Source organism: Nanorana parkeri, unplaced genomic scaffold (assembly GCF_000935625.1).
Source record: "Nanorana parkeri isolate BGI_ZX_2015 unplaced genomic scaffold, ASM93562v1 scaffold637, whole genome shotgun sequence".
Classification (NCBI taxonomy): Eukaryota; Metazoa; Chordata; class Amphibia; order Anura; family Dicroglossidae; genus Nanorana; species Nanorana parkeri.
In genome coordinates, this window is record NW_017306905.1 from 181,267 (window position 1) to 196,569 (window position 15,303).

General features: G+C 43.9%; 1 protein-coding gene across 1 annotated transcript in view; it reads right to left on the reverse strand.

Moving 5' to 3' along the window:
* Positions 1 to 2,181: 2,181 nt before the first annotated feature.
* Positions 2,182 to 15,303, reverse strand: part of SIGLEC1 (sialic acid binding Ig like lectin 1) — a 98,820-nt gene continuing 85,698 nt past the window's right edge. The window contains exons 19-21 of the mRNA XM_018563159.1: positions 13,783 to 13,875; positions 12,537 to 12,606; positions 2,182 to 2,316 (exon numbers count right to left, since the gene is read on the reverse strand). Coding sequence (XP_018418661.1) covers positions 2,182 to 2,316; positions 12,537 to 12,606; positions 13,783 to 13,875 — 298 coding nt within the window. The remainder of the gene's footprint in view (positions 2,317 to 12,536; positions 12,607 to 13,782; positions 13,876 to 15,303) is intronic.

The window sequence follows — 15,303 nt, forward strand, 5'->3', positions numbered from 1 at the left end:
CCTCTCGGCCGGCCGTTTTTTTACAACGGCCAGCCCTGAGGTGGTTAATCTAGCCCCTAGACCAAATCAAGCAGTGCTGTTCCTTCCTGGAGTTCCTCTTTAAAGATTTTATTTATTGAATACATCATTGAGTTTAATGGGTTTTTATTTCTGACTGCAGCAGGGAAGAGTGAGGAGGAGGGGGGGGGGGTTCTGCATCAAACCCCAAACCTGCACTAGCAGCAAATTAGGCTTTTCAGAAACACACTGGCAGGAGAAAAGAGCAGAGGATAAAGAATTGCTCTTCAGTGTAAGCAGTTGGCCACTTTATTGCCACTTATGAAGTTTATACATGGCGATCATAGCCTCCCATAAAGCTGAACTATAGTTTTTGTCACCCCACCTTTATTTAAAAAAAATCTTTATATGTACGTATTTTTTTAGGTGTCTTCAGCCTGGTTCCATGATGTCATGGGTCCTCTTCCTTCTCTTCTTCTCCCGGTACTGAGCATATCCTGAATGCTGCAGAGAACAGCACCATATTGATGTAGCACAGCACTCTGCTGCATTGTTGGGCTCTCAAGAAGTGGGTTACATGACAGTCGGCATCATTCACCTTCGTAACATCTCTAAAATACGCCCCTTCCTCACCAATGAAACCGCAAAACTACTCATCCACTCATTTGTTTTCTCCCGTCTTGACTATTGCAACTCCCTCCTCATTGGCCTTCCACTACACAGGCTCCTCCCCCCTTCAGTCTATCATGAATGCAGCTGCTAGACTCATCCACTTAACCAACTGCTCAGTGTCTGCCACCCCCCTCTGCCAATCCCTGCACTGGCTTCCACTCGCCCAGAGGATAAAATTCAAGATATTAACAATCACTTACAAAGCCATCCACAACTCTGCCCCCGGCGGCTATATCTCAAACCTTGTCTCAAAATATCACCCTAACCGTCCACTCCGCTCATCCCAAGACCTCCTGCTTTCCAGCTCCTTGGTCAACTCCTCCTATATTCGCCTCCAGGACTACTCTAGAGTCTCTCCCATCCTCTGGAACTCTTTACCCCAACCTGTCTGTCTATCTCCCACCTTGACTGCCTTTAGACGATCCCTTAAGACTCATCTCTTCAGGGAAGTCTATCCCACCTCAACCTAACCACTCAACCATCACATTCTCATACAATTCATCCCCACACAGCTCCCTCCTCGTGTATCACATCTCCCTCCCTTTTAGATTGTAAGCCCTCAGGGGCAGGGTCCTCCTTAACATCTTGTCTTGAATTGTATTGTGATTGTAATGTCTTCCTTGTATTGTAAAGCGCTGCGCAAACTGTTGGCGCTATATACAGTAAATCCTGTATAATAATAATTCAGTCCTGGATAAGACCGGTGCTGTAGCACATCAATAAGTGCAGGGGCGTCCCTAGCTTTTCACCTCCTGAATCAGCAGGGAGGGGGCAGTATATAATCTGGTGCACGTTACTGGGAGGGGGGGCTCTGCATCATCTCCCCGTCCAGCTCTGTCCGTAGGGTTGCCACCTTTTCTTCAAGCGAAACCCGAACACTCTAGCGACGCACTGAAATTTTTTGGGGGGAGAATGAGTTATGGCTTATTCATTTGATAATAGCGCCACCCATTCATATGTAAGTATAACAGTTGAGGCTATTTTCAGTGGGGGGCCAGTAGCCCCTATCTTAAATTTGGTTGCCTCTGTCTGCCTGACATCATGTGTCCGGGTTTCTGCTGCCATGGAACCCAGACACAGCATTCAAAACCCGGACTGTCCAGGTCAATTCTGGACAGGTGGCAACCCTATCTGTCCGGCTTTCAACCCAGTGACATCACTGGTTGCCAGGAGCTGGGCAAGACGTCGGTCAGAGTATCGTAGCTTGCTAAGAGCTGGGTAGGGAGGTATGTATGGCCCTTACACATCTACCCACCCGGCTCTTAGCAACCTGGGATGTTCAGCCCAGAAAGGGGGTGGCAGACACATTGCAAACATTGTGCAGCAGAGTGGCCATGCTGCTCTGCCTGCTTCCCCTGCACATGACCCTAAGAGATGCTACTTGAGACATGCTAGTATAGAGTATTGAGACAGAGTAGTGCAGCGAGAGCTATTCAACTTTGAGCCCCTCTTCTCAAAAAATGTTGAAAATTCACTCTTGCACTGGATAGGGTCTACAGAATGCCCTTGCAGTCACTGGCTGGATTTGTGAGCTGGGACCTGCAGTTCCTCGGGGCTTAGAGGGATGTAGGTCCAGCAGAAATCCATTGTCGAGATGCGCCTGCAGATCCCCGGGGGTAGAGCCGAGTTCACATGGAGGCTAGATGCCTGCTTATATAACCAGCAATATTAATACTTAAGAAATACACTGATCAAGCCTGTCATAACATTCCCAGCAAATGGTGCAATCTGTAGAGACAGGATACACCGCGCTCCATCATATAATGTTTACTTACAGCTCCACTGAGGACGCAATTGAAAGCAAAAGTTTAAAAAAAAAACCACATATTGAAGCTAAAGCTGGATGGCATTGTGCAGAGACGGACCTAACTGCAGGAAGAAAACACCGTCATAAGTAAACTGTGCTGTGCCTGGAAGAACAGATCCCGAGTTATTATTAGACCTTTTACCTGGGAGTCATCTTCAGTATGACCTTCATATATTTACTTCTTTACTATACAGTATCTCCTACATGGTGTTATAATTCACAGGTTGTAGATCATCCATTCAGTGGCCATCTTCATGTCAATGTAATTATCACCCTACTGGTTAGTATGGTAAATATTCCACTAGACTCATCTTTAACATTCAGGGCTAGCATAGTGCCAGGATCGGGATTTTAGGCAGTTTTACCTTAAAGCCTAACTGCAGATTCTAAAAATGATGCGCAATCAGATATTTATTGTACTAACAACATCCATTTTCATAGTCTTATCTTTGGTGGTCAGTGGAGAAGGGCCCACATAGAGTGTTAATCAGTTAAATAAGGTCCAACGTAAACTGGTGGCCATTGGGAGAATGGCCCAATTACACTAGTGGTCAGTGGGAAGAATGTCCCTCACATTGGTGGTCAGTGGGAGGAATGTCCCTCATCAGGGTGGCTTGCCAATGAGATACAGCTCACATTAGTGGTCAGTGGGAAGAATGCTCCTTACATTGGTGGTCAGTGGGAAAAGTCCACTGTACATTCACCCAGCACCCCTGTCACAGCACCCTCCCTCACCCAGTACCCCTATCATAGCACCCTCCTTTACCCAACCCCCCTGTCACAGCATCCTCTTTCACCCAGTACCCCTGTCACAGAACCCTCCTTCACCCTGCAGCCCTTTCACAGCAAGATGACCCTCAAAACTGGCTGCTTGAAGATAGTATTGCACATTTTCATTCCTCTCTTTTTCCATTTTAGTTCAAAATATTAATAAAACAAAATTCATATGCAATAGAAGAACGGTCACACATACATTGATTTGGAATGAAGAAATCATTTTCATATGATTATATAAGGGAGGATTTCTGTCCCTTATAGGTTATGATGGCAGGTCAGTGACTCCTTCCTGTATGCGGTTGCTATGACAACTCTAAGCCTGATGAAGGGGACCCTGCGAGGCCCAGAAAGCGCTTGCCAATGAGATACAGCTATTGGCAATAAAACATATTGCTTTTTCAACTTATGGTGTGCTGGTGACATTTTTCCATTGCTATGACAACCAGGGCCATGAATGAGAGTACAGGGACAGAGATAAGATGGGGAGTTCCTCTTCTGTACGCTTAAATTAATAATATGAAGGTGTCCTCTACTGTCAAGGCCCAAAAATTGTCCAATGGCCACAAATTACAGCTGTGGGAATACCTGGGGCTGTATAGAAACTCAGGTCTTGTGGAGAGATCTGTGGGCACGCCGTATCAAATGTGCAAAATAAACAAATTATTAATAGGAAATAAAAAACAACATTATTCATATAGACCTAACCCTGCGGCTGCAGAAGAACCATTTTAGGATGTTTTCTTGGCCAATGTTCTTGGTTGTTCTTGGCCTTGGTCTTGATGAGGTTAAACTGAAACTCTGGACAAAGTCAGAAACAACCTACATGGTGCAATCTGTCACTAGCATTAATACAGCAGTTTTTTTTTTTTTTGTGCATGTGAGATCCCTACGCTCCTCGGTTCCATCGAGTGGACATATAGGAATGGGCATCTCATTTGCACAGCAAAGAGCCATGCGAACAGTTTATGATGTAGGACACTAAACTTAAGATTCTGGACTAAGGACACATGACTCTAGACTCAGGACAATGGACTCGGGACTCTGGACAACCTCAGGACACTGGACAAGACAATTGGGACATTCGAGTCAAAACTCTGGCCTAAGGACACATGACTCTGGACTCAAGACACTGCACACAAGACAACAGACTCAGGACACAGGACTCTGGAGTCTAGACTCAGGACACAGATCTCAGGAAAAAGGACTCTGGTCTCAGGATTTAAGACACTAGATTCAAGACTCTGGACTAAGGACACATAACTTTGGACTAAAGACACTGCATTCAGGACAATGGACTCGGGACTCTGGACAATGGATTTGGGACTTATGGCATTAGATTCAGGACTCTCGACTCTGGAGTAGTGATGGACTGCATGTTCGAATCGAATATAGGTTCGACTCGAACATAGCCTGTTCTAGAGTTCGCTGAACGCCGAACATTGCGGGATGTTCATGGTCTGTTGGACCGCGGAACATCCCACAATGCACTGCACCCTCCGAAACTGTAATTGGCTACAGTCTTGCACCTGACCTCAGGTCAGGTGCAAGACTGTGCCAATCAGGGCTCAGTACACATTTAGAGCCATGATTGGGAAAAGTCATAATGACTCTGCCCAATCATGTCCCTGCAGCACACTATATAAGGCTGCTGACACCGCGGCCCTATGTAGTGTGTTGTAGGGGATAAAGAGAGAGAGAGTAATAGCAGATAGAGATAACTGTATGTACGGTAGCTTCGGCTACATAGCGATGTACACAACCTCTGCCAATCCAAGCAAGCTTTGTATTCATTAATAGAATACATCGCTTGCCGTGATTGGCTCAGCGCGGTATAGTGTATGTAGCTGAAGCTACCGTACATACAGTTTTACCGCACATCCATCCATGATGTTTTAAAATAGTGTTGCCTCGCAAGTAGGGTAGTCTTATATGACGAGTATAGCCCAACACTTTTTATGGCCAATAAATTGCATATAAGGCTTCAAAATGGGGACATTTAATTTTCTGAGTTCTACCCCCATAAACTTACATTGAGTTCTAAGTTCGAATTAGAACTTTTTCCATGTTCGAATTAGAACCGAACACGGGGGTGTTCGGCTCATCCCTACTCTGGAGTCAGGACAGTGGACTCTGGACTCAAGACAAAGGAATCTGGACTGCTGATGACAGTATCCAGGATTTTGAGTACTGAGTCCAGAGTCCTGTGTCTAATTTCCAGTCCAGATGACTGAGTCCAGTGCCTGTGTTCTGAGTTCAGTGTCCACAGTCTTGAGACCAGAGGAATCCTCAGTCCAGATGAGTCCTAAGTCCCTGCAAATCTATGGTCACCACAAATCCAAAACTTGTATTATACTTATAATATGACATCACGCAGGATACATCGTATTATACTTATAATGTGACATCACGCAGGATACATCGTATTATACTTATAATGTGACATCACGCAGGATACATCGTATTATACTTATAATATGACATCACGCAGGATACATCGTATTATACTTATAATGTGACATCACGCAGGATACATCGTATTATACTTTGAATGTGACATCACGCAGGATCCATCGTATTATACTTATAATGTGACATCACACAGGATACATCGTATTATACTTATAATGTGACATCACGCAGGATACATCGTATTATACTTATAATGTGACATCACGCAGGATACATCGTATTATACTTATAATATGACATCACGCAGGATACATCGTATTATACTTATAATGTGACATCACACAGGATACATCGTATTATACTTATAATGTGACATCACACTGGATACAATGTATTATACGGATAATTAGTGATAGGCATATTTTATGTTTCCAATTCATCTTAGTACAGGTACTGCTGGATGCAGACTGCGTCCGGGGCCGTGCATCCGTGCCTGCACCTATGTAAAGTCGCAGTGTGCAAGGTCTGCAGACTCCTAATTGGGAAGCGGTTAGGGTCAGGTTTCCTTCAGTGGTGGTGCTACTTAAGAGCAGCCAAAGGAGGAATTTATGACTCAAGCAGTAACCATGCAATACATGTCTCATTGCTCCTCCTATGCATTGCCTTGCTGGGCAACAGAATTTAGAAATGTCCACCAATGTTTTAGGCATATTAATGCCAATCCTGGAATGATTGCTTGTGTTTTACTGCCCTCTTGTGGTGATTCTAGCTACTGCACCCATTCATTGTGTAAAAGAATAATAAACCAAAAGCACCAAATGTCTGATCCTTTCCTGGCCTCTTGTGCTTGTCTTTATAACTGCAGAACATGGGGGAAACACAAAAGCTGAGTTTACAAAACACACACACTAAACTGTACCCAGAGACTTATCAATAAGTGATGAGAAACACTTTATATAAGTATAAATGTAGTGTAGAGAACAGTATTGAATTATCAAGTTCTTACTTTAGTATCTGAACAGGACATTGCATAGCAAATATCCAGCTTCAGATAGAAGAATAGCGCCATCTGTTAATAACAAATTATAAAGTTTCTGCATAAATAATAATAATACTTTTCATTATTACTATTAGTATTATTATTATTATTAGTAGTAGTAGTATTATTATATTATTATTAGTAGTAGTAGTATTACTATATTATTATTTTATTTTTTTAATTTGAATTATTATTATTATTATTATTCAGGATTTGTATAGTGCGCAGTGCTTTACAAAAATAAAGGAAGACAGGACGATAACAATACAATTTAATACAGGAGAGTTAGGAGGCCCGTGATTGTGACAGTTTACAATTTTAAATTAGTCAGATAGTATGCAGGGCTGGACCATGGGGGCCTAGGTTTGGTGGGCCCCTCATGTACAGGAGTAAAACAGGAGATTTACACATCAAAGTCCATTAGAACTTTATAAATGAGGCCATTAGAACGGGCAATGTATTATACAGACATAGAAAGGTTAAATGAGTTTTACATCTAAAGGAAATGCATGTATATATGTAAATACGCGGCAGGAAAACTCCAAGTAGGTTTTTAGGTAAGACACATGACTATGTACACTTTAGTTTCCATAGATCACAATGGCCGACTCAACAATTTACACAGCAAAATGAAACTCTGAACCTGTCACTGTAAAAGTTTTCAGTTTATCTCAGCTAAGTTCAGTATGTTTCACCATCTTACACCTATATGCATCACACTTCAATATCCATCAAAAGTCTTTCCTTCCACACTTGGCATCTGAATAATCTTTAATGAACTCCTCAGACTCTATCATCTTTAGAACCCTGCTCTCTACATCCAGTAGGCACAGGGCACTTAGTCTTCCTTGGGTCATGGTGGTTCTTCGATAATTCATCAGTGCCAATTTGCGAAATGATGTCTCTCCAGGAACAACTAGTTATCAACATTCTAAGAGCTACATTATCACTTGGAAATGTACCTGGAAGCCCTTCATCATGGAGTAAATATGTTTGTTGAGATGGAGTGATCCATGACTTGAGCTTGGCAAAGGCTGCAAACTGGATAGTTTGGATATGAACACCTTATTGAAATCATGAGGGAAAGCAGTGATCAGTATGGATAAACTCGGGGTCGGTCTGATCTTGAGTTCGCCTGAACCCGGATAGAAGCTTTCAGTGGCCTACTCAACTGTGGCTGGGGCATTCCCCACCCCTTAGCTGCACGTAAAAGAACGAGATGCTGGTGATATCATTGACTTTATATGGCCACATGGCCAAATTAGGTCAATGTCATTAGGGTGTTACTTAGATTACTTAGATTAAGGGATACAAAGTCACCAGCACTCCAGACATGTAATTGCATCTTACAGATTTGTTGTGAAGAATATACACTGCCTGGCCAAAATAAAGTCACACACTCTAATGTTTCATTGGACCACCTTTAGCTTTGATTACGGCACACATTCACCTTAGCATAATTTCCATAAGCTTATGCAATGTCACAACATTTATTTCCATCCAGAGTTGCATGAATTTATCACCAAGATCTTGTAGTGATGATGGGAGAGTTGGACCACTTTGTAAAGTCTTCTCCAGCACATTCCAAAGATTCTCAATGGGCTTAAGGTCTGGACTCTCCAATCCATGTGTGACAATGATGTCTCATGCTCCCTGAACCTCTCTTTCACAATCTGAGCCCGATGAATCCTGGCATTGACATTTTGGAATATGCCCAATGTGCCACCAGGGAAGAAAAAATCCATTGATTGAAAAACCTGGTCATTCTGTATATTCAGGGAGGCAGATAATCTTATTTTCGGGGACATAACGTTGCTGAATCTAGACCTGGCCAACTGAAGCAACCCCAGACCATATCACTTATCCAATGGAAGCCTCTTACCTATTTGCTCAGCTAAATCCAGGTGGTGACTTTTTTTGGCTTGGCAATGTATATAACAACATTTCAGGGTCTTGCAGGGTCCCTTTCTGAGGGCGACTTAAAGTGACCATTGTAGGTTGCCTTGAGAAAGAGACCTTGTGAGGGGTTTTGGCACGGCACCATTGATTGTTATTACTTCAAGCACTCACCTATTAGTCGAAGGTCTAGTACCCTCAGGAGTGTAGCTTCATGTACTGTATGGAGTAAATCGGGGTGATACTTAGGGTGCCACACATTGTGCGTTTATAGACTCTAGTGACTACACATGTAGATTTTTTGTTTGCGGGAAGTGATGACAAAACCACAGTGCTCACAAATAATCATTGAGCTTTATTTAAAATTTGAAAGTACGCTGGAAAAGAATAGTTCATATAGTATATACAATGAAATGTGCAGATTATAAACAATGTGCTTGAAGTACTTAAAAAACACCTGTGATAAAATATCTGGACTGCCTTTGCTGACTCCCCCTGGAAAAGATTGTAGGCTTGTCACGCCGGTCCAATTGTTGTGGAATTCAATTAAGACTACTTGTCTTAAGGTGGGACAATAAGGGTGTCCTTGTTATAATGTCCACCATAGATATACAACATGTCAGATAGAGAAGAGCCTTTGACATATGCTACCTGGTGGTCATGGACATAAGACATTCACACATTCCTGTTGTAGTTTCCCCGGGAGGTCTTGGAGAGTTCATGACACAGATTTGAACCAAAAGAAAATATGGATATTTATTTGATATTTAGGAAACATTGTTTTACACAATGGCTTCAGTGCTTTAGGTCACTGGACAAAACACAAGTCTGCACACGCTGTAAATTCAATTGCTGCATTTTTTACCCTGGCTGGCAATATTTGACAATTTTTCATTTGAAGTCTGTCAAGCCTGGTTGGCCCTTGGCCTTCCTATATGTCTTAGATACTCCAATAGGAAGATCTGCAAGCCATAGTTTGTGATTCTGCTCCTATCCACCTGGGAGTTGTGGGTGTTCCTGCCGGTCTTTGTGTGTTCTAGCTCCTCCTGTTAAATTACCCATGTAGCGGAGTGCCTCTTTAACCAGATTCAGGTGCAGGTGCCTTTAACTCAACTCCCCACAATCCTCTGGGCTCCCAGCATCCCCTGAGCTCCTGGACATGCCCAGGGTATAAAAATGCCAGCTCCTCCCAGCTTCCTGTGCTCAGAGAGACCACGCCTGATGGGACAGCAGTGACTTGGCAAGTAAGGTGTCACCAGGTGCTGGGTCCTCCCTTGTTAAGTTTGGTGTGCGGGCCACCAGCAGTGAGCACAAGAGCACACAGCATCTGTCTAGGCCTCAATCACTGGAGAGGACTCTGTTACAGTCCATTTAGAGAAGCTGCCCATGCAGTGGGGTGGCCCTATCTACAGCCACCAGAACCTCCTGACCGAAGCCAGCAGCAGCAGTGCCAGTGTGACGTCTGTGCCAGCAGATCCACTCGGCTAACAGTTTGTTGAACTAACGATTCTTATTTCTGGACACGTGAGATTCTGTATCTCCCTTTCCTCTCATTAAGCTGAACTGAACTCAGAACACTCTGCTGCCATCTAGTGGTCATTTGCAGAACTGCTGCAGAATTGTTTTCATATGTTCTCCCAAGCCTGTTTCCATTATTGTTGATATTACTGCTCTGTATTGCACTCCCCTGTTCATTTGATTTCCCCTGTGCAATTTATGTTGATTTTCGTTGTTTAGTAAAGTACAAATTGCACATCACCCCTGGTCTGATCATTTGGCTGATACCGTTACACAACACCCATAATATAAGTAAAAATCCAGCAGAAATGACGGTAGCCCCTCATACCAGGGGTGCAGACCTGTGATCTCACCAATAAATCCCCAAAAGAAAGAAGAAACTGTCAGGGGGGGATCTCCCCAAAAGACTTACTAAGACACAGAAGAAACAGTCAGGGGGTTTAAGTCTCCACCATCTACCAACGAATGTACATGCAGTTCTGCAGGACGAATGGCTCTGCAAATTGTATATCAATGCACCCCTAAATTTTACAAATTTTCACAAGAGCAAGGGCTCAGAGGAAGTTGGTTGAATATTCCTGGCCATCATTCATCATGGAAGACTGAAAACATCTTGTGGTGGAAATTAAGTTCTGGGGAGCGGGGCCGCTCTTGAAGGTATTTATTGCAGCAAAAGCAGGTTTTTTATTTTACCTTTGAATTGGCTATTAGTTCATTTTTTTGGTTGGAGTTTTGTTTTAGGTCACTGGAAACCGAGCTCTTTATTAAAGTTGCTTCCTTTATCCTAGTGGTGAAATTGTCCATTAGCTGTACGCTGCTTCCATGTGTGAACCCAGCCTGCATTGCAATCTGCTAACGACACCATGTTGGATTCTAGGTGAAAGGTAAAAACATGGACTGGACGACTCCTCATGATTGGCCATGTTTCCTACAGCCTGTGAGTGACTGTTGCTTCTATGTCCCATGAGGACTGTCTGTGTCATGTCCAATCTCCATATCGTTGTACAGTCTCTGCGTCCAGATTGATTGGAAAGTATTTCATTCTTTAGAAAAATTCTGATCACAATGATGTCAAGCCACAGACAGCTAACCGAATATCTCCAACTGAACATTCACAGTGGACGTTTCAGTTCTAGGAAACAAAGTGAAATTCCAGTTTAATAGGTAAAGAACAATCCCTTCCTACTCAACAAACCCTTACCCCGACCCTCAAACCTAAAGGATAAGTGACCCAACCTAACCCACCCTCCCCCTCCACAGATGCACACTTAAATTCACTAGTGATGAGCTCAGGTTCAAACTGAACCTGCTCCGAACCTGAGCTCCTCTGAACATGGAAGGAAGCTCCTTCCACTGCCACTCAATTAGCTACAGCCAGGGAATTCCCCACCTGCCACTCAATCAGCTACAGCCAGGGAATTCCCCACCTGCATGTAAGTAAAGGGGTGGGATGCTCTGGTGTCATTGACCTTATATGGCCACATGACTATATATAGTCAATGCCATTGACCTAATATGGCCATATGGCCACATAAGGTCAAAAAATCAACACAAGCATCCCACCTCTTTGTTTATGTGCAGCTTCAGGATGGGGAATGCCCTGGCAGGTAGACCCATGGCACTTCCAGGTTCAGAGAATCTCAGGATTGGTTTGGGTTCAAATTTGAATTCATATTGAGTCTGCACTTTCTTGGCTGTGCCTGCACATTACAGCCCCATAGACTTCTACGGGGCCATCTCATATCTATAGAAGTCTATGGGGCATTAATGCGCCGGCACGGGCAGGACAGTGAAGAATTGTACCGCCGGATGTAAACAAACAGCAGAACTGTGGCCATCAGATCGAGGTTAGTATGCATCTGTGGAGGGGGGGTTAGTTTACTTCAGAGGAAGGGGGCAAAAAAATAAAAGCACTTTGTTTTAAAGTACACCCATACAATGTAATGTATAGATATCACAGCAACACATTTCGTCGAAAATTCAATGTTGGTCGACGCGGGGCCATTCCCAGGCGCAACACGGTCCTCAGGTGGGTTGAACATTTCAGAACAACCAGAAACATTATGAACAAGAAACCACCAGGCTCTGCTAGGACGCCGGAAAACATTGCACAGGGGAGAGAGGCACTGCTTAGGAGCCTGGGGCGGTCTGCTCGAAGTCATGCAAGTGAGTTAGGGTTGAATCGTGAATCAGTGAGAACCATTTTACAGAGAGATTTCAGATTCCATCCATAAAAAATGCAGGTTGTTCAACAGCTCCATGTGAGAGATTACGAGCAACAAAAAGACTTTGCTGTGCGAATGAGCGTGATCTTGGTTCTCACTGATTCACGACTCAACCCTAACTCACTTGCATGTCTTTGACTTTTTTCTTCACTTCTTCATCCATCAGGAAGTCAGCCAACATTTCAAAAATGATTACCTGCTTGGTTTCCTTGTCGTCCATTTCTATGGACTCGTTGTCTGTTTTCAGAATCAACATTTCCTTCTCTCTGTAAAATAATAAAGAAAGGTGAGAAGAGACGGAAGCAGCAGAGACTGTAGACTGCGTCAGAAAAAAGAGGCAAACTCCGGCCTTCCCTTCAGGCTTGCACAATTGTTCCGGCTCCTCTCCTGGACTGAAATGCTTCCTCTGATTTCACTGCACACGGGGAGCTTCTCATAATGTGAATTTTAAGCTGCAGCGAGTCATTTCCTGGCTGGAGGATATCCAGCATTATCTAGCACTTTCCTCCCCAATCTGCCCAACCCTGGCCCCGCCCCTTTCCTTCTTTGGATTCCAGTTCTTTCAATCACAGAGGCTCAGCATCACACGTGGGTGTTACCTAGACTGGTCTGCATGCAAATGCACCCTGTCTAGGAACACCCACTTCTCCAGATTGACATCCACCCATCAAAGCATTTTGATATTTGCATAACTCCTCCCAAGTTCCAGCCCACTGCTTGCGCCAGGGCTGAGGGCTCCTGAGTGAGCTGTGATTTTTTTTTCAGGAGGCTATATGCAGCATCCTGCCAGCCCCTCCCACCAGCTATGATCTGCCTAGAGAAAACCAGAGGCCCAGTGATGACATCACTTGGTGTAAAATAAGGTATGGTATGAAAATGTCATTGATGGGAGAAAGGAGGAGTGAGAAAAAGTAAAATATAAGCAGATTAAACTTCAGCCTGAAAGATCATTAAATGAACAGTTTCATCCGCATGGTTCACTTTATGGTCCATCAAGCTGGGAATTGCTGAAATGGCTTCCCAAAGAGTAACAACATTCATCTCTTGAGAGGCCACTTCAGCACCCTTAATGTATATCCAAAGGCAAAACTTTGTTTTCTACTTATGGATAGAGAGGGGAAGTGTAAAAAAACACTTTTACAGTTCAGGGGGATGGGGTGGGTGGGGTGAGGGGGAGAAAGGGAATATGGGGAGTGTCCTCTCACTGGCACTGAACGGCACTCCATGCAGCAGTACAGGACAACCTGGGCTCAGAGAAACCGTCCTTCAACCAAGAAGACTGAGGACATCTAATGGTGAAGAAGCATTACTGCAGGGGCAGCTCTGGGTCGAAGGTTAGTATTGCAGGCAAGGGATATAATGGGGACCAGGATATGACCTGTGCAACAGAGCCCAGGGCAAACCGTGTAATAAATATAAAAGAATAACAGGGGTGTACTTACTTTTTCCAATAGAAGAGTCCAACGATGGTTCCGATCAGCAGTAAAATGCATGCTACCGCAACCCAAAAGATGACTTTATATGTGGAATCTGCTCTGTCTATGTAGAGAGGGGGTGATCAGGTAAGGGGAGAGAGAAGGAGATAAGATGTGTGAGATACGGATGGAGTGATTGCGACACACAGATTAAAGTCCTATTAAAGTCAAAAGGTTTTTAAGCGATTTCAAAAGCTGATTACATCACTAAGAATGGATGGTGCTCCTTAATGTTTAAAAATGTTAGATTCCTGCAGAGTCAGCTGGTCCCCTGAACACTGACTCTGATATCCTGTTTCAGGGCGACTCCTTTCCCATGCAGGGTCCTATGGAGCCACCCTTGTGTGTGTGTCTGCACAAATATACAGGGACAGCATGACACCCACTCCCCTCCTCCCCCTTCCCGTCTCCAAGCTGGTATATAGACGGCTGCGGGGAAACTGACTCTTCTGTCCCTTGTGATCTGGTACTGGACAAGAAGTTCAGGGAAGTCGAGCTGAGAGAGTTGGAGCTGTTTGGGAACATGATGATTGTAAGAGCTGTGGCAAAATGCTAAGAAATACCTTTCTGGGTGATGTCCATTTGTCTGACCTGGGTTGATTATTGAAAAAAGGTTGAGAGTTTAATACTTTTCTAAAGGAAACCTGTAATGATGGAAATATAAGGGTGTCATTGCCGACCTCCTGAAAATCTGAAAATGCTTCCCAGCTGTCTCTGGCTTCAATACACTTTGAGTCACTGACCGGGAACAAGCATGCAGCTTAGAAAGTCAGAACTCCTGATATGCGTCCTTCTTCCAGGTCTATGCCTCAGGGGAGGAGTACTGGTTAGAACAAAAAAACAGAGGCGTCCCCAAATAAAAAAGAGTCCAAAGGAGTTTTTATTGGTGACAAACTCATAAAGGGAATGGAGGACCAGAGCTATGAGACACGGCTACTAAATTTAAACATGTTTACGTTGGAAGTAAGAAGATTAAGGGGGGACATGATTTTCATGTACAAGATGTTCTATAGTCATAGCGACATTAGCAACAAACTCTTCGAGATTAATTCCGTAACAAAGACTAGAGGACACCACCTAAAACTGGTAGAAAAAAAAATTCGAACACAAGGGGCGGAGGGGGTTCTTCTCAGTTCGCGCGGTTAGGGTCTGGAACTCGCTGCCTCAAGCGGTAATTTCCGCAATTAATCTGGAATCATTCAAGAGGCTTTTGGACGACTTCCTGAGAGACCAAAATGCACAAGGGTACAGGTACTCATGGACCTACACACACACACACACACACAACAGGTTGGACTTGATGGACTTATGTCTTTATTCAACCTCAAATCAGTGGCGTAACCAGAGTTATGGGCACCCGGGGCAGAACATTTTTTTTCGCCCCCCCCCATATTATATAAACATCCACTAGAACTGTACCCCCCACCCCCACACATATATATCAGCCAAGGAACTACAAGTCCAAGCATGCCATCATTGTCCCTGTAC